The 18,629-nt window shown below is 53.3% G+C and overlaps 2 protein-coding genes across 4 annotated transcripts; one reads left to right on the forward strand and one right to left on the reverse strand.

Annotated features, from left to right (window-relative positions):
* The first annotated feature begins 2,990 nt into the window (after positions 1-2,990).
* On the forward strand, positions 2,991-15,942 carry PKN3 (protein kinase N3). Of its 2 annotated transcripts, none has more exons than XM_080928049.1 (22): positions 2,991-3,039; positions 4,773-5,001; positions 5,198-5,343; positions 5,836-5,947; positions 6,021-6,148; positions 6,320-6,503; positions 8,073-8,219; positions 8,297-8,406; positions 8,517-8,660; positions 9,939-10,014; positions 10,090-10,252; positions 10,405-10,501; positions 10,595-10,662; positions 11,760-11,823; positions 11,974-12,065; positions 12,331-12,507; positions 13,614-13,676; positions 13,784-13,860; positions 14,570-14,712; positions 14,800-14,907; positions 15,067-15,147; positions 15,256-15,942. In XM_080928049.1, exons 1-22 carry the CDS (start codon positions 3,013-3,015, stop codon positions 15,466-15,468), a joined length of 2,649 nt encoding a protein of 882 aa, XP_080784175.1. In that variant the 5' UTR covers positions 2,991-3,012; the 3' UTR covers positions 15,469-15,942. The 2 variants fall into 2 exon arrangements, with proteins under 2 accessions (XP_080784175.1, XP_080784176.1); XM_080928050.1 differs by lacking the exon at positions 2,991-3,039 and adding an exon at positions 3,908-4,021 and having other exon boundaries at positions 15,256-15,941.
* An 11-nt stretch (positions 15,943-15,953) lies between these two features.
* On the reverse strand, positions 15,954-18,219 carry ZDHHC12 (zDHHC palmitoyltransferase 12). Of its 2 annotated transcripts, none has more exons than XM_080928052.1 (5): positions 18,087-18,219; positions 17,092-17,228; positions 16,748-16,825; positions 16,384-16,547; positions 15,954-16,282 (listed from the first exon to the last, which is right to left on the reverse strand). In XM_080928052.1, the coding sequence occupies exons 1-5, from the start codon at positions 18,184-18,186 to the stop codon at positions 15,961-15,963; spliced, it is 801 nt and encodes a 266-aa protein (XP_080784178.1). In that variant the 5' UTR covers positions 18,187-18,219; the 3' UTR covers positions 15,954-15,960. The 2 variants fall into 2 exon arrangements, with proteins under 2 accessions (XP_080784178.1, XP_080784177.1); XM_080928051.1 differs by having other exon boundaries at positions 16,384-16,550.
* Between the last annotated feature and the right edge of the window lie 410 nt (positions 18,220-18,629).

Consider the following 18,629-nt stretch of genomic DNA (forward strand, 5'->3'; position numbering starts at 1 on the left):
CAGGACTGCTGCAAAAAGAAGCATGGACCATGGATATGCATATTTTAAGTTTTGGGGGATAGAAGCTAAGAACATTTGACAGCACCCACATAACTTGAACATCCATCAATGACTCTGGTCCTGAGCATCAAGTGTCATGTTTCTGGCCTCTGCATGTACTTATTGCATTAATATGTACAAACAACATGTTATCTAAAACTACATCATTAAATGTTTCTTTGTGGGTGGCAGGGCTGGGGAAATTGCAAAACAATTAAAATCAGATTTTTCTCTGTCCTGAGTTCAATTCCCAGCAATCACATGGTCGCTCACAATCATGTAATGGGATCAGATGCCTTCTTTTAGTGTGTCTGAAGACTGTGCTCATACACAAAACAAGTCTTGTTTTAAAAAATTGGATTGTGTCGTGTTGCGTTTATGTCTATCTGTATGAGCTCTGAGTGTATGCCCTGGGAGTGTATGCCCTGGGGCTGGAGCTGGCAACCTGAGGTAACTTCAGGTTGCCCAGTCTTAAAGGTATCTTAGATGTATGTTGGAGCCACATGCCGGACACTGGGCTTGCAGTCTGTCTGCCTGAGGATTTGAGTGTGGTTGCTCAGACAGTACAGCTGCTCAGATACCTTAATGGCTTCTCCCAACTCCTTTCCTTTCATGTGAGGGACCTGACCATCTCATTCAGCTTCCTGGTGTAGGTAGAGTCCCAGTTCTGAAGCGGTATTCTATAGAGGGCCAGGGCTTTTCATCTGTGGTGCAGGGTTTGCTTACAATGTGTAGAGCCCAGCATTTGGTCCCAGTGCATGGAAGAAGGCAAAGAGCACATACAGAATCTTAGCCACTTGGGAAACATCCAGTCACTGCCTTTGGAGTTGGGGGCTGTAATCAATTACATATACAGACAACTGGGTCTGAGGTGGGTTTGTGTAGCCTTGACCACCTGGGACTACTAGGGCTATCCTTGAGCTCTGATACCCATGGGCCTCTCCTGTGCTCTAAGGGCATGTGCCATCATTCCTGGCCTTCCTTTTTTTCCTATTTGAAATAGTGGTATACTATGCATTTCTGATCAATCTTGGACTACTATTAGCATCAGTTGTGTGTGCTCTCCCTGTATTCCTGCCTGTGTTGGAAAGTGGAAGTTGGATCTCCCTATCTGAATTCCATCTTTAATTTCTGGCAGCAAAATCCCTTTACACACAGTCACTGGTCCAAAGGAGTTCTGAATCAGATTACTGGTTTAGCTTCTAGAAGTAGCAGTAGTACTTCCTGTTAAGTGAGAGGTTTTTAGGGGGGTGGGAGACAGGCTCACTCAAGTGGACAGTGGTGGTGGTACCCATCTTTAATCCCAGCATTTGGGAGGCAGAGGTGGACAGATCTCTGAGTTCTAGACCAAACTGCCACAACAAGACAGCCGGCAGAAACCCTGTCTCAGAAAAGGGGGACAAAGACTAATTTGGTGGAATTACAGCTACACATCACCAGGCCCCTCATGAGATATCTGTAAGCTGTGAACTATGCCGGCAACTCCAAGGGAGAGACTGACTAGTGTGACTTCAGGTTTTATAGGCTGCAGTACTTTTTCTTGTTGCCAGAGGGTCTGTGATTGGTGAGACATTTAATCCAAGAGCTGTGTATTAGATCTTGGCTCACACCTGTAATTCAGCGCAGAAAGATTGAGAGAGAGCTCAGGAGAGTTCATGGAGAGCCATGGTTCCTGAGGCCAATCTGGGTTGCAGGTGATTTTGTCTCAAAGTAATGAGGTAGAGGCTTCAGAGATGGGTCAGGTTTAAAACGCTGCTCCTACAAAGAACTTGGGCTTGATTCCTAGCACCTACATTGACTTGTTGCCTTATGGCCTCCAAAGATACCAGGCATTTACCTGGTGCTCGTCCGTTCGGGCACACACACACACACACACACACGAACAGAACATTCGTACATAAATCCTAAAAAGTTTTAATAATGAAAGTAGCCCCTCTAGCTGGATGTGGCCCACAATCCCAGCACTTGGGACGTAAGGAAGGGTGAATAGCTAGTTGAGTTTGAAACCAGCAAAAGCTGCATAGTGAATCCCTTTCTCAAACAAACACAAACGTAGCCCCAGCAGGCTTCAAACTCATAATCCACCTCTTGCTTCAGCCCTCTGATGCTAGGCTTGTAACATCTTACAGACTGGTTCCGGAGATAGGTTCCAAATTACTGGTATTGATAGGATGTCAGAAAGCTTAGAGCCAGGATCACCCCTCAGACTTCACTGGATCTGACAGCCTCTGCTTTTCAAACGCTGGGATTTAAGGCGGAGGTGTGGTGTGCTGGAGATAATACCAATCCGTTCTGTCTGGCCCTCCACCAGAAACACAGGGGCTTCATGACCACGGCTGGAGGTCAACCGCCTCCCCCTCACCCCCCATGCTCCTGGAAAATTGTACCCACCTGAGAAGTCCCACCCTCTCTCTCAGTCCCTTAAAAACCAACAAGGTGGATTCTGAGGACTGATCTAATCTTGGAGCTCGCAGCGCTTTACTGAACTTCCTCGGCCCCTACGGACATCCTTATGGTAAAATCAGAACCTCGACTCCAGCTGAGTCAGAAAAGGTTTCGCACGAGTCTAAGTTGGTTTGTATCTTACTTGGATCTGGCCATAATTTGGGTCAAAGTTTACTCCGTGACTGGGTCAAGCCCCAGCGCACGCTGAGGGCCAAGCTGGAGCAGAAATGGCCCTCGGCGTTCCGATCTCTAGGAAGAACAGTTGCTGGGCAGAGCGTGAGCCGCCACCGCGGGAAGGGGACCCTGGATCCGCGGAGCTGAACTCTGGAGTAGGGTCCGGGTCGCTGCTCCCGCGCATCCGGGAGAGGGCGCTGCTCCCCGGCACCTGCCAGGCGCGCGAGTCTCCAGAGGGGGCGCCCGTCCGCGTGTCGGGCGCCACTTCCCGGGAAGTTTCAAGTTTGAAAGTCAGGCGCTGAGGCCCGGGTTTCCGGAACCGCAGTGGAGGAGAGGACTAGCGGGCAAGGCGCCATGGAGCCGAAGGGGGTGGCGCGCCAGGTGAACCAAGCGCGCGCAGCGCCCCGTTTGCTGCTCTGAGCACCCGGTGCTCGGATCTTCACCCTACTCTGGCCTCTGCCTGAGCCCTGAGCGCTCTCGTCCCAAGGTCCCCGAACTGACGGAGATCCAGCCCGGCAGCATGCCTGTTACCGTGGAATGTGCCACCGGGGGTGGGAGGTGGCGGGAAAGAGGGCTCAAGTTCTTTAAAATTCGGTCTTCTAGAAACTTGCAGGCGGGTGGGAATTTGCCAGGAGCGCAAAGGTTGGGGCATAAGGCCCTCCAAGAAGACTGGCGGAGGGGAAGGAGTGGGGGGACAGACAAGACTGTGCACGCAGTGGGCGTTGTCTCTAACACACCACACCCACAGGCTAGAACAAGTTGGCCACTAGAGGCACTTGGTTTAGTACTGTGCACGGAACTCTTGGAACTCTTGGTTCCAACCAGGGGTCCATAATATGAAGAGGTTCTGATTAAACGTGTCGCTTAAGTGGGGAAGAGAGGTACTGTTCTACGCCAGGACAGTTAGAGGTGAAGGTGAGACGTTTATATAGAAGAGAACATCCTAGTGTCAAGTCAGGGTAAAAAGTCCGGTAGATTGGAGCACCTCAGTCGCCACGGCCGCCTGTAAGGCTGAATCTCACCCCTCCCAGTACCCTTCCTCCGGAGATCCCTCTTGGCCTGTCTAAGCTTATACACATTTTCCGATTTCCTGTGAGCCTCCGCCCTGCAGCAGCGGCAGCGAGGTGACTCAGGACCCCGGTGGCCAGCAGGCCCCCAGCTCTTAGAGAGCTTTGTTTGCTCAGGCCTTTGGCTCTGGCCTTCTTGCTTGGGGCGGCCAAAGGATTTCCTGAGCCTCGCCCTTGCCCTCTGACAGCTAAGGCAGGAGCAGCCAACGTAGCTGAGGTCTGGGCCTGGGGGACTGGGGGGCCCCTAAACCGAGTAGCCATTTTTTCATGGGGCTTAGGAGATGGAACACAGAAAGGTAAGAGGGATAAAAAGGGTGGCTTCCAGGATCCTGGGGACTGGAAGAGGGTCAACAGGAGTTGTCCTGGGCTGATGTCAGCCTCTGAGATAGGGAGGTTTCCTCTCCCTGCCTCTGATCTGGTGCCTCTCATCTGGTGAGCAGTTGCTAGGGTCTTTTACCTCCTGCCAGAGTTGACTTGCCAGACCTCCTTAGCTCCTGCTTGGCACCTCTGCTATAATACCTGTCTTGTGCTACACTATCTAAGGCAAAAGAAATAGGTTTTGTTGATTGAGGCCACTGGCTGCCTCCCACATGTGACCTAGAGTGAATTCTTTGTCTATATTACCTTCCAGGTTCTACTTGGTTCTAGACCTAGGGAGAGCAGTGTGGCAAGCTGGGAGAGAATGGGGTCACACTGTCTCTCGTTCCCCAGTGGCCGCTCCTCTGTATTGCCTGTGTGAGCAAGCCACCTAACCCCTCTTTGTTCCTTGCTCCTGTATAAAATGGGAACAGGAACTAAGCATGTGGATCTGTGGCCAGCCTCTTGCTCAGCACACTCCAGGCTGTGGCTTTTCCACTACCTAGGGAATGCAGTGTATTAGAGCACTAGAACTCAGTCAGTACCCAGAAGGTACCAGGAGAACCTGGTTTGTTTTCTCTCTCCCTTCTTTGAAAGGGAGACAGGAGCTAGACAGAATTCTGAGACACCCTGGAACTCTGCCAATTGTGTTGGGGGGGGGGCAGGCTAAGACTTTCCTGCCCCTTGCAGCCTTGGACTGGCCAGAGAGCCCCGGAGGATGAGAAAGAGATGATCCGTCGAGCTATCCAGAAGGAGCTGAAGATCAAGGAGGGCATGGAGAACATGCGGCGTGTGGCCACAGACCGACGCCACCTGGGCCATGTGCAGCAGCTGCTGAGAGCCTCTAACCGCCGCCTGGAGCAGCTACACGGAGAGCTCCGGCAGCTGCATGCCCAAGTCCTGCTGCCAGCCTCAGCCGGTGGGTGAGGATTCCGAACAGACCCCAGGGAAATAGGAGACTCATGAATACCCTGATCCCAGCCTGGGCTCTGACCACTGGGCAAGAGCACCTAACAGCCCTGTGTCATCTATGGTGCCTATAAGGAAGTGAAGAAGGCCTCACAGAGGTCTGAACTCTAAAGGTAGGAACGCACATCTCCTACCTTCTATTGCAGAGCCAGTGACCTCAGGACCCCAGCCACGGGCAGAGCAGTCAAGGGCTCGGCTCTCGGAGGCTTTACATAGGCAGCTGCAGGTAGAGTTGAAAGTAAAGCAGGGGGCTGAGAACATGATCCACACGTGTGCCAGCGGCACCCCCAAGGTAAGTGCTGGGGTCTGATGAAGAGGTGCGGGTCTGGCTTCTCATCTGCCTGATGGGAGAGACTTAGCTCTCAGGTATAAGGAGTACAAAGCCAGGCCCTGTGCCAACCGAAAGATGCCACCCAGCACCAGCTCTTCGCCTAATGCTAGAAGTGCAGGTGGGTGGGTGAGGCAGGGCTCTGATCCACACTGTCAGCAAGGCCAAAGAGAAGTCTAGCAGAAGATCCAGCCAGCTGCCAGTCCAGCTCCCAGCAGCCCACCCTCTGTGCTCTGCCGGAGAGAATGCCTCACTACTTAGCTTGTCAAACTGATGAGTGTCAGACAGCTCACCCCGCCGTCCTCCACCCCCATTATCTGGTTCAACAAGGGAGGCTTGCCTGTAGTATCCTCCTTGTACGAGCTTGAACCTTGGTATAACAGGGACTCAGCCCCACCCAGGTCCTGGTGGTCTGCCATAAACCCCATCTAATGGGACGGGTGTCACCTCCCCTAGGAGAGGAAGCTCCTGGCGGCTGCCCAGCAGATGTTAAAGGACAGTCAGCTGAAGGTGGCCCTGCTCCGGATGAAGATAAGCAGTCTGGAGGCCAGTGGGTCTCCAGAGCCAGGTGGGGCCTCCTCTCAAGGCAGGGAGGGTGGCACCCAATGGCCAAGGCTAAGGGGTTCACCTCCGCCCTGCAGGCCCTGACTTGTTGGCAGAAGAGCTACAACACCGACTTCGAATAGAAGCTGCTGTGGCTGCAGGTGCCAAGAATGTGGTGAAGCTGCTTGGTGGCCAGAGAATGCAGGACCGCAAGGCACTGGCCAAGGTCAGGCTGTGTCCCCGGCTCACTGCTTTCTCTACATCTTTCTCACGGCTGGACCTGCAGTGGTGCCTGCACCAAGGGCTTGCTGCCTGTGGAGGGTAGCGATGGAGACCCACGAGGTGTGGCCTTGACCCCATCAACCTGCACCACCTTGTGTTTACGTCTCCTCTGTAGGCCCAGTCACAGCTCCAGGAATCCTCCCAGAAGTTGGACCTCCTACGGCTGGCCCTGGAATTGCTGCTGGAGAAATTGCCTCCCACCCACTCTCTGCGCAGCAGGGTGACCCGAGAGCTACGGATGGCCATGCTTGGCAACCCCCAGCCTTTGGGGACACTTGTGAAACCCATCGCCCTGACAGGTAGGTAGCAAGGATTCTCTGTAACTTCAGAGGACCCCTTACCTTTTGGAGAGGATGCTGAAGTACTCTGGGAAACAATTCCGTCCTGCCATGTGACCTTGGGTAGCTCACATTCTCACTCTGATTCTGATGGTTTACCCCATCTGTAACGTGAAAACGATAGTAGTGGCCCAGCATGGTGGGGCATGCCTTTAGTTCCAGTACTTGTGAGGCAGAGGCAGGTGAATGACTGTGAATTCCAGGACAGCCAGAGAGACATCGAGAGACACTTAAATAAAGAATAGAAGTGCTCTCCTGAGCCATAGGATAGCTTTGTAAATCCGATAACTTCGGACACTTCAGCCGTGAACACAGTCAGAACTTGGCCAGCGTGGATGCAACTTATATGCATGGCCATAGGTGGGAGTAAATCGACAATCAGCCCACTCCCCTGGCAGCCTGGGGCCTGGGCAGTTTGGGCTACCTGTAATTTCTTTGTTGCCCTGGTTGGCCTAGAGCTCAGAGATCTGCCTGCCTCTGCCTCTGGAATGTTGGGGATTAAATCAGCACCCAGCCAGAAAGTTCTTTCACACCCTGAGCAGCCAATAGTCTACAGATCATGTGGTGCCTGCCACAGAACACAATAAACAGAGCTCTGTTCTGTGTGGACTCTTGACCTAATCTTGGATAATCAAGGAGGGCTCCTTAGAACAGAGGGAGTCTGAGCTTGGCCTTGACAGGCTCATGGGAGTGCTAATGGTCTGGTCAAATCAGTAAGTAGGGGAACACAAAATGAGCCTCTTGTTTAAGGGCAAAGAATTCGAGGCTAGGAAGCAGTTGTAAAGTTCTGTGTGAGGTCCTGGGTTCAGTCCTCCTGGGAAAAGAAGCAGGAGGATCAGGAGTTCCAGGGCATCTTTAGCTACATAGTTAGTTTGAGGCCAGTAAAGGATAACAAGATCCTGTCTTTAAAACATAAACAAAACCATATCCTATTTTATAGCTGAACCTCCATTTCCTAAGCTGAGTCTCTTGCCTAAATATCAGCCTTGGTATTCCTGTAAGGTCTCCAGGTACTACCTCCAGGCCCAGCCTACCAAAATGGCATCCCCAGACCCAGTTTATGCCCTCAGGAGCTCCTGGGTGCCTGCTGCTTCCTCCTCTTGTCCTCTATCCTGTGAGACAGCTCTCAGTGATTGTAGACAAAACATGTTTTGTCCCCATTCGGGATTCTCCCTTGCTGATCAGGTGGGAGGGAATAGGGCAGGCAGCCAGACCGCTGCTCGTGTGCCTGCCCCTGTGCACTTGAGACCATGATGCCTCAAGTTCAAGGTCACAGTTTCCCTCATCCTGTGCATCCACACAGCTGTGGAAGTCCTGTTCTTACACTACTGCTGTGTTCTGCCACTCCACAAGCACCCAGGAAGGGCTTAGTGCGGCTGCTGGGGAGGCTGGGTAGTTACCAAGTGTGGTAGACAGGGTTTAGGTCAGCTGCTTCTAACTCTAACCCTCCTAGAGCAGGTGATGCCCTCTGGGGTTCCATGGCCCATTGGCAGTGGCTCCTGACAGAGTGCTCTCCTGACCCCCAACCAGGGACACTGCAGGTTCGCCTCCTAGGCTGCACAGAACTGCTGGGAGCCGTGCCCGGACGCTCTCCCATGACTGTCCTGGCAGGCAGCCCTTCTGAGGGCTGGCTCCGAACCAGGTCCAGGCAACAGCGTGGTGGAGGAGAACTGGCCAGTGAGTAGGAGGAGCCATGGGAGGTGGTGGGGGCCCCTGCCCTGGACATGCCCTAAACCCAAGCCTTGGCCCTGCAGGTGAAGTGCTGGCTGTGCTGAAGGTTGACAATCGTGTCGTGGGCCAGACAGGATGGGGACTGGTGGCTGAAAAATCCTGGGACCAGGCTTTTGTCATCTCTCTGGACCGAGTAAGGCTGGCCTTTGTGAGGGTACAGTTAGCTATGGGGTGTAGGGAAGGGGGCACTCAGTTGAGGGCTGAGGCCAAACCCTACTCCTTAGCCTGGTATTTTCCACATAGGCTCGGGAGCTGGAGATCGGGGTTCACTGGCGGGACTGGCGACAGCTGTGTGGTGTGGCGTTCTTGAAGCTTGAGGACTTCCTTGACAATGCCTGTCACCAGCTCTCTCTCAGTCTGGTGCCACAGGGACGGCTCTTCGCCCAGGTTTCTACTGACCCCTGACCTCTAATGGAATCTTTAGGACTGACATTTTGGGTTGGAGTGATGGCTCCGTGGGTAAAGTGTTTTTAGTGTGCAAGCATGAGGACCTGAGTTCAAATCCCCAGCACCCATGTGAAAACCATGTGTGGCATCATATGTCTGTAACTTCATGGCAGGCTATACAGAGGCAGATGGATTTCCCAGACTCGCTGGCCAGCCAGTCTAGCTGAAATAGTGAATTCCAGGCTCAGTGAGAAATTCTGTCTCAAAAAATAAAGTGGAAGGACGGGTACCCGGTGTGGTGACAACCTCTGCCTGTCGGTGAGCACACCTCCATGTGTGCCACTGATAATAACTGGTAACACACGTACTGTGGGGCTTGAGGGATGGAGACAGGTCCACAAACAGGCCCACAGGGAGGCTCACAGCTCTATCCTGAGTTTGTCCTGCTTGTGTGTCATCTTGGGTCTCATATGTGCCTCCTCTGGGCCTCAGTTTCTCCACTGGCACCAAGGAGGATGCGGTATCATGACTGAGTCCTCTTGAGTTCTGCTTCATATTAGCTTCACCTCTTTGTTACTATAAAACACAGGCCAAAGCAACCGAAGGCAGGGAAGGGGTTACTTCAACTTTCACAGTACAGGCTATCCTCCCCCTCACCCCCAAGGCAGGGTTTCTCTTGTCCTGGAACTCACTCTGTAGACCAGGCTGGCCTTAAACTCAGAAATCCACCTGCCTCTGCCTCCCCAGTTCTGGGATTAAAGGTGTGTTACACCACCACCCAGTTCACAACCTTTCTTGAAGGGAGTCGTGTCGGAAACTTTTTTTTTATATATATAAAGATGCATACCAGCAGAGGGCATCAGATCTCATTATGTGGTTTCTGGGAACTGAACTCAGGACCTCTGGAAGAGCAGCCAGTCTCTCCAGCCCAGCAGAAACTTTATAAGCAGGAACTCAAAGCAGGAACCGTGGAGGAGCCCTGTGTGCTGGCTTGCTCTCTGCCTTCCTCACAAGTTCATGCTTGGCTTGCTTTCTTATATAGTCCAGTACCTACCGCTTGCCTAGGGATAGAACCGCCCACAGTGTGCTAGACCCTCCTACATCAATTAACAATCAAGACATTGTACATCTAGAGAGCCCTCAGATGTGTCATATGGAAAGTTAATGCTAACTAGGATACCTCCACCGTAGAGACTGGAAGCTGGCACCAGGTGGGGCCAAGCCAGCAGCGTGACAGGTGGCCAGTTTCCAGGTTTTCAGTTGTTCCTGTACCTTTAGGTAACCTTCTGTGAGCCTGTCATTGAAAGGAGGCCCCGGCTGCAGAGGCAGAGACGCATTTTCTCTAAGCGGAGAGGTATAGAGGATTGTGAAGAGAGGGCTGGGCTGACCACTGGGGAGGCTGGGACTGAGCCCCATCTGCCTCTTCTAGGCCAGGATTTCCTGAGAGCTTCCCAGATGAACCTCAGCATGGCCGCCTGGGGGCGCCTAGTCATGAGCTTGCTGCCCCCCTGCAGCTCCTCAAGCACAGTCAGTCCCCCTAAAGGGTACCCTTCACCTGCAGCCCGAGAGACCAGCAATTCTGCTTCCCTCAGGTGAGCCACCTGGCTCAGACTGTACTCTTCTGAGTTTCTGTCCCTCCAGGTTCTGTGAGTACTGTCTCTGAGTCACCCTCTGAGCCCTCTGTCCTTTCACATGGTCATGCCCCTCCCGGCTCTCCATGGACTCAGACATCTCCTTCTTACAGTAACTTCCTGCCCATGAAGACTCTCTCGGGAGAAGACATGAAGCCTCCACCCAAGCCCCCACGCCTCTATCTCCAAGAGCCAGCCCCAGGGACCCCTGTAAGGGATTCTGGAGGTCGGGGCGCAGACGCGGAGGCTGCTAGGAGGGAAGGAGGGTCAGCAACTCTGCTCTGAACCCCTCTGTCCTCACAGTGTACCAAGCGCCCCCACATGGACCCTGGAACCGGAACTGTGCCAGTCCTGGCAGCCTTAGCCACCAGGTACCATCTGGCTTCCATTCATTTAGAGACTTTTGGGTTTTCTTTAAAGATTTATATTTGTGTGTGTGAGTGTGCGCACACATGTGCATACAGACCCATGTTGAAGTCAGAGCACAACTTTTTGGTGACTCCTTTTTATTTTATGTTCATTGGTGTTTTGCCTGTATGTCTGTCTGAATGAGGGAGTCAGATCCTCTGGACGTTGTGAGCCACCATGCGTGGGCTGGCAACTGAACCTGGGTCCTCTGGAAGAGCAGCTAGTGAAAGTGCTCTTAACCTCTGAGCCATCTCTCTAGCCAGGCACAAGTTTTTGAGAGGTGGGTTCTCTGTCTGCTTTGTTTCTGAGACAGTGTTTCATTATTTCTGCTACTGGGCTTGCTGCTCACATACTTGGAAGGCAAGCAGCTTTTCTCTAGTCTCTGCCTCCCCAGCAAGCAGCTTTTCTCTAGTCTCTGCCTCCCCTCTCATAGTAGGAGTGCTGGGGCTGGAGGTTAGGATGTGGGCCAGCCATTGCATCTGGGTTTTCTTGTCTTTGTTTCTTCTCCCTCTCCTCCTCTTCCTCCCCCTTCTTCCCCCCTCCTCTTTCTCCTCCTCCTTCTTCCCCCCCTCCTCTTTCTCCCCCTCCTCCCTCTCCTCCTCTTCCTCCCTTTCCTTCTCTTCCTCCCTCTCCTCCTCCCTCTTCTCCTCTTCCTTCCCTTCCTTTCTCTGTATAGCCCTGCCTGTCCTGGAACTCTCTATGTAGACTAGGTTGGCCTTGAACTCACAAGAGATCTGCTTGCCTTTGCCTCTGGAGTGCTGGAACTAAAAGTGTGCTCCACCACCGCCTGGCTTGCATCTGACTTTTCTGAAGTGGGTTCTGGGCATGAACTGTAAGCCATTTCACTGCCTGAGACTTGCTCTGTTTTTAAAAACTAAGGTCTTACAGTGTAACGGAGGCTGGGTGAACAAGTGTGCACCATTCCTTTACACACCGATTGGTACCTCACTCTCTAGTTCCTCGGGTATACAAACTGGCTTGCCCAATGTCTTCTTTCTGTGCTAAATGTAGTCTTTTAATTCCAAATGTGGGGACAGCCTAGGCCCTTCCTCTCTTGCAGGAAGCCCCCCAGACTTCAGGACTTCCGATGTCTGGCTGTGCTGGGCCGGGGACACTTTGGGAAGGTAGGTAGTTGAGGATGCTGCAGTGGAGTTTGTGGGTGGACAAGAATTATCTCAGCACATTAGCTGGAGATGCTGGGATGGGGAGGGTACTGTGTGGGGAGGTGAAGGCTCTCTGTTCTCACCTGGAGCCTGACTTTTCCTGGTCCCTAGGTCCTCCTGGTCCAGTACAAAGGAACAGGAAAATACTACGCAGTCAAGGCACTGAAGAAGCAGGAAGTGCTAGGCCGGGATGAGATTGACAGGTGTGTGTACAATTGAGAAGTACCTGATCTGGGAAGCCTGCAAGTAGCTCACGATCCCAAGGGCCAGGTTCAGGTTCTCCTTGGCACTGGGCAAGCCTTCTTGTCTTTTAACACCTCAGGTAGCTCTTCTATAAACAGGATTGTGGTACTTTGGCAGGTTTGAAGCCTTCCCCACAGGTGAACCATCAACTTGCTTAGCGCTTTGAGGTGCTGTATGGGGCAGGGCACAGCCCAAGGAGGTTCCTTTCCATGTCCTCCCTTGCAGCCTGTACTGTGAGAAGCGGATCCTGGAGGCTGTGGGTCGTACAGGGCACCCGTTCCTGCTATCTCTCCTTGCCTGCATCCAGACCTCCAGCCATGCCTGCTTTGTTACGGAGTTTCTGCCTGGAGGAGACCTCATGATGCAGATTCACGAGGATGTCTTTCCTGAACCCCAGGCCTGGTGGGTTGGTTCTCTGGTCACTTGGTGCTTGCTCCCTTGGGGTAGAGGAGCATCCAGCAGACACATAGCACAGACTTGGAGAACTCTTGGTAGGACATTATAGCATGTGAGGACTTCATTTGCATGGCTGTGGATGGCATTTGTCATCACAACTTTGAAAGGTTGTTGCAGAGATGGGGGTCATGCTTGCTAATTGCGGTCCACAGGATGGTAGCAGGGTCAGCCTGCCCATTCAGCTGCCTCCCTGCTTACAACAGTCCGACTCAGCACACCAGCTCTCACCCTACTGTGTGACTCTGAGTCAAATCTCAGGTTCTCATTTGACTGCATGTATGTGTGGCTGTGCGTGGCCACCTGCAATTGAGTGCAGGAGCCCTCAGCAGCCAAAAGAGGGCGCCACAACTCCTGGAGCTGGAGTGGTCCGTTGAGAGGGAACCTTGTCTAGGCGTGGGTATTGGGGGAGAGAGTAGTACTTCCTCTTAAAGGCTAGGCCATCTCTCTAGCCTCTCGGATCCTGGCTTGAGTCAAAGTCATGATGATTAACCCCCACAGGCTGCTGGGAAGATGTCTGTACTGAGCTTTGAACAAGGGCTCAGTGTGCGCCAGGATCTACCACTGAGCTCCACCTCTAGCACTTCGTTTCCTTTTCTGCTTGTTTGTGTTATGTTTTTATTTATTTATTTTTGGAACAGGGTTTTTCTCTGTAGCCCTGGCTTTTCTGGAACTTGCTCTGTAGACCAGGCTGGCTTCAAATCGAAGAGATCTGCCTGCTTTTGCCTCCTGAGTGCTGGGGTTAAAAGTGTGGACCATGCTTTTGATTTTTGAAAGAAAAGGTTCCACTATATAGATCAGTCTGGCCTCAAATTTGCTATCTTCCTGACTCAGCCTCTCAAGTAGCTGGGATTATAGGCCTATATTACTAGACTCAGTAGCTCAGCCACAGTTGAGAAGGGGACAGGTCATTAATACATAGCAACATGGGAGTACTTTGAGCTCTTCCAGTCTAGCCCACACCACTTCGTCTAGTCTCATCCATGCCTGAGTCTGGCCAGGACCTTCTGGTACCTCCCACTGCCAGGCCTGAATTCTCCCTGTACCTCCCTCAGCTTCTACCTGGCCTGTGTGGTCCTGGGGCTGCAGTTCCTACATGAGAAGAGGATCATTTACAGGTAGGCTTTGCCCAAGAGATGCTAGGGTGGGTCTGGGGGCTTTCCCTGTCCTGCTGCTGTGGCCCAGGCCCTCTCAGCCCCTTTGATCTTTACTACTCCACCATCAGGGATCTGAAATTGGATAATCTACTACTGGATGCCCAAGGCTTCCTGAAGATTGCAGACTTTGGATTATGCAAGGAAGGTGGGGACCCTGTTCTGGAATCACATCATCCTCTTGTGCCCAGGACAGCCAGATGTCTACCCACTCACGGGTATCCAGCCCTGGCCTTCATTCCCAACCCTTGTTTAGGGGAACAGTTTATGATTAGGAATGAAGAAAGCATTTGTTCTGCCTTTTAAGACCTTGGCACACGAGTTCATCAGAAACAACTCTTATAGTCACTGGTTGCACAAAGACCTTGGCCTAGAGAGTCTAGGGGACACAGCTGACCTTGTTATTGGGTGTCGTAAAGGCTGGCACCAATTAATAAATGTGTATGTATGGTACATATATATACACATATATATACATACACAACATATATGTATATATTGTATACATGTATGCATTTCATTGTTGGGTTTCCACCCATGGTCTCACTTATGCTAAGCATGTGCTCTCCCAGAGTCACACCCGTTTCTGGCCTTGCTTTTTTAAAGACTGTTTTTGCATGTGTATGGGTGTTTTGCAGCATGTATGTCTGTGCACCAGATGTATGTCTAATGCCCATGGAGGCCAGAAGTGGGCTTCAGATACTTTGAAACTGGAATTACAGATATTTGCAAGCTACCTTGTGGGTGCTGGAAATCAAACCGCCAAACTACCTGTAGCCCCTTCCCTCAACTGATAACCAGAAGTGCAGTGGGTGAGCCATACCCAGGCAGGCATTGGTGTGGATGTTGGTTTTCAGGAATTGGCTTTGGTGACCGGACCAGCACTTTCTGTGGCACCCCAGAGTTCCTGGCCCCCGAGGTTTTGACTCAGGAGGCTTACACTCGGGCTGTGGACTGGTGGGGGCTGGGTGTGCTGCTCTATGAGATGTTAGTGGGTGAGGTAAGTGCAAGGGTGGGGCTTCCAGGGTCTCTGGGATGGGGAAAGTGGGATAGTCTTGCATAGCGTACTGAACCCCAATCTCCATAGTGTCCATTCCCAGGGGACACAGAAGAGGAGGTGTTTGAATGCATCGTCAATGCTGAGGTCCCACATCCCCACTTTCTCTCAGTGCAAGGGCTTGAGCTCATTCAGAAGGTGAGACCTAAGGTCCAGGGCTTGGCTGGGCAGCTGCTTGTGACTTGTGTGTACCTCCACCTTGGGGCCCTATAGCATAGCTTAGGTGGCTACCTATAGGGCAGTCAGCATCTGGAGCGGCCAGCCCTGAAGTTCACATTCTGCCTTGCTTCCTGCCAGCTCCTCCAGAAGTCCCCAGAGAAGCGTCTAGGGGCAGGGGAACAGGATGCTGAGGAGATCAAGGTTCAGCCATTCTTCAGGGTAAGTAGACAGAACCCAGCAGTCGCCATTGCCTGGTGAGGTGGGGAGGCTGGGTGACCTCTGGGGTCTGCTTGTCCCCACACTGACATTCTCCTATCTCTTGTTCAGACCACCAACTGGCAGGCCTTGCTTGCCCGCACTGTCCAGCCCCCCTACGTGCCTACCCTCTGTGGCCCTGCAGACCTTCGTTACTTTGAGAGAGAGTTCACCAGCCTGCCTCCAACTCTGACCCCGCCCTTCCCCCAGAGCCCCCTCACTGCTCACCAGCAGGCTGCCTTCCGAGACTTCGACTTCGTGTCGGAGCAGTTCCTGGAGTTCTGAGGGTTTCCTGGCACCTCTGCCAGGCTGTAGGAAGCCTCCGCTTGTCCATGTGCCTGGGCCAAAATATTTAGTGAGTGTGTGGGATTGCAGGCCGTGGCTGTGGGGCTGCCATTTATGGCTTCCCTCTGTGTCGCTGCTGTGTCTGCAACCCCTCTCCTCAGTCTTCTGCTTCCTGGTGGACCCCAGACCAGGAAAGACCCCACGGCAGCACGGTTGTTTTCTCTTTTTTAATACTTGACTTATATAGAGTATTAAATTAATAAAACTGTACATTCGAGGTAGCCAGGCCAGGGGTTGTGGTGGCGTCTAGGTTCTTTTTGAACACACCTCCCCCAACTTATTTCCTTTTCTTCTATGTCTTCCTTCGAGGAGTGGCAGGGGGGTTCCGTCTGCTTCTCTGCTGAGGGCTGGAAGCCCTAGGAAGGAGTAAAGGCCTTAGGCTGACCGGGCTGATCTCTAGCTGGCACAACGACAGCCTCCTCTCCAGCAACCCTAGACAACCTGGCTCCTGCCTTCCTCTTCTTCCTCAGCCCGGAGGGTCTCCCAGGGCCCAGAGGGCCAACCACAGAAAAAGTGGGCCAGGTTTCGAGTCGGCCCTCGGTCAAAGGGGTTGCTGGTACGCTGTCGGAGGTAGGCAATGCGGTGTGAGGATATGAACTCCCAGGTAGTAGTGTTCCTGGCTACCAGGTAGAGGTGAGAGGCCAGGAGCAGCCCAACCACTAACGCGAAGAAGGAGAGTAGCAGGAAGGTGGTGAGCAGGAGTCCAGTGGATCGGAGCCACAGCCCCCAGGGCTGGAAGAACTGGAGCCCGGTCCTACAGGACAGGGACAGGGAGCTGAGGAATGCAGGATCCCAGCGAGTCCTCGGGCCATGAGTGCCTGTGTACGCGCTGTCTGCCCCCTCACATGTACTCACCACGCCAGGTACAGGCCCCACAGCAGAACGACCAGCTGCAGGGCCAGGTAGGCCACGAAGAGAGGGTGGTTGCGCTCACCCACACAGTTCTCTATCCAGGGACAGTGGTGATCATATCGGCGAACACAGCGGCGGCACTCACGACAGTGTCGGGCGCGCAGGGGCTGCTGTGGGTGCAGAGGGCAGTTGAGGCTCAATGCTACCTCCCCTAGGTGGGTCCTCCTTTGGGGAGAGGGCTGAAGGCCATAGTAGGTTCTAAATGTGGGAGGCATTCCTGGAGGGGGGAGCTGGGTTATGATGCCAGGGCACCAAGGCAAGGAATCTTAATTTGACCCTTCCACAAGAGTATACGTGTATCACCTACCAGCACCAGGCAGTATCTGCAGCGCCGAAGTGGGATAGATTGAGGAACCATGGCTGTCTGTTCTTCCTTGGGCTCCTCCTGAAAATGAGACAAAGAGCATGGGGGGGGGCAGATGATACTGGAAGCATCTCTTTTAGGAGCCACTTGGTGGCCTTTGAAAGACAATTGTTCTAACAGGTCATCATTGTAGGAGCAAAAAAAAAAAAAAAAACCAGGGTGGGCAAGAGGCTTTGTCGAGATGCCCGAGCGGTGCACGCAGCTCAGGGCTTAACATCGATATATTTCTGAGCTCTCATTTCCCTGTTGGCCAGAGGAAGTGTTTAGACCTCTTGTACCCTGGTTACCTGAGGCTGGGGCTGAGTAGTCACATAGCCAGGGTCCATGAGTGACACAGCCAGATAAAGCAGCAGGGAGCTCAGCACCAGGAGCAGGAATGTGAGGGGCAGGAACAGCTCCCCTTGCTCTTCCCATTGGCGTAGCTCTGGGGAAGCCAGAGGACAGAACAGTGAGGCCCATCACAAGAGAAGGGGGAGGGGGAGGCTAGACCAGGTGGATGTGGAAGGGGTAAAGGGGTTCCCAAGGGAAGAGTCAGCCCTCAAAGAGGTTGGGGCCAGAAGTCCACACTAGGAAGGTCCCAGCCTCTTTAAGTCTATGGTAGTCGATGAAGATTCTGGAGGTGGGAGGGCTGAGAAGTGAGGGGACATGGTGACACTCAGCTGAGTGGAGGTTCTGAAGGTGGCTGATTCCTGGTGAGGCCTGAGGACAAAGGGCAAAAGCAACAGAGGAGGGCTGCAGAGGGGGCCTCAGTGGTGGGCTCTGTTGCTTCTGGGAGGGGAAACCCAGGTGTGGAGGGGTGCTGAAGGAAATGAGGAAAGGAGCTGCAACCAGGAGGTGGGAGACCTCCCCACTATAGTGGAGTTCTTTTGGGCAGTTAGTCATTTCTTAGGATTTGGGAAGTTGATCAGAAAGCTAAATTCTTAAGTCTAGTTAATTTCTTAATCTTATGTAGGGAGAGGTTGGGAGGCGGTTTCTGGGGGCGGGGGAGATGGGGCCTCTAGTCGGTCCTCGGATTTGACGGTCTCTGGTGATCTTTGGTTGGATGGGCATTTGTCGGTGACAGAAAATTACTGGAATTAATTAGGGACCAACTTGGGAACCAGACAGAGAGAGAGAGGAAGGCCCCTGGACCTACATATGAGAAAGACGCTTGAGGAACTGGCGGAGATGGAAATGGAGATCTCAATGTGTCTGAGGATTAGGGGGGGACCCTGTGAGACCCACGCGTGAGGGGAACCACGCAGGATCGGGTGGGCTCGGGGAGGCGCGGTGTCCGGCTCACCGGTGTCGTGCAGGAAGAGCACCAGGGTGATTCCCCAGGTCAGCACGGTGTGCCCAGTCCGCACCAGCATCCCAGAGTTGAGCAGCGGCCAGAGAGCCATGGCCTGGGCCCCCGCCCGAGCCCACCCGGAAGAAGCGCGTGGAAGGTGGGGCCGCCGAGCAGCGGGCTGCAGCAACGCGGGGATTGGTGGCTCTGTATTAGAGGCGGGGCACGGGCGGCTCAGGGAGGCTGTCTATTGGGTGCCATCAGCGGCCCCTCAGGCCAACAGGTGCCCGAGGAGGCTGAGGGCGGGGCCCGCGCGCGCACAGCCCATAACTCCCTAACTCCGCCTCCTGTGGGCCAGGTAAGTTTGCAAAACCCGGGAGGCGGAAGCCTCTGAAGCCCGCCCCCCGCGCATGCGCTTTCGGGCCTGTCTGTGATTTCCCCGGAGGCCACGCGGTAATTGCTCCCAAGGGGTGATGGGCCGGGCTTGTACGAGGGTGCGCCTTGATGACATAGTTGCCTCTTATTCGTTTTCTGATAAGGATGATGGGAAAGAGGAGG

Source organism: Micromys minutus (assembly GCF_963924665.1).
Source record: "Micromys minutus genome assembly, chromosome: 13".
Lineage (NCBI taxonomy): Eukaryota > Metazoa > Chordata > Mammalia > Rodentia > Muridae > Micromys > Micromys minutus.

Bases quoted from the DNA above. Each gene is read 5' to 3' on its own strand.
- PKN3 (XM_080928049.1), top strand. From the start codon at position 3,013: ATGGAGCCGAAGGGGGTGGCGCGCCAG. The intron at 5,344-5,835 runs GTAAGTGCTGGG...CACCTCCCCTAG, and splicing joins GTGCCAGCGGCACCCCCAAG to GAGAGGAAGCTCCTGGCGGC. The intron at 8,220-8,296 runs GTGAGTAGGAGG...TTGGCCCTGCAG, and splicing joins TGGTGGAGGAGAACTGGCCA to GTGAAGTGCTGGCTGTGCTG.
- ZDHHC12 (XM_080928051.1), bottom strand. From the start codon at position 18,186: ATGGCTCTCTGGCCGCTGCTCAACTCTGGGATGCTGGTGCGGACTGGG. The intron at 17,229-18,086 runs GTGAGCCGGACA...TGGCTTCCCCAG, and splicing joins GCTCTTCCTGCACGACACCG to AGCTACGCCAATGGGAAGAG. The intron at 16,551-16,747 runs GTAGGTGATACA...CTGCACCCACAG, and splicing joins GCAGATACTGCCTGGTGCTG to CAGCCCCTGCGCGCCCGACA.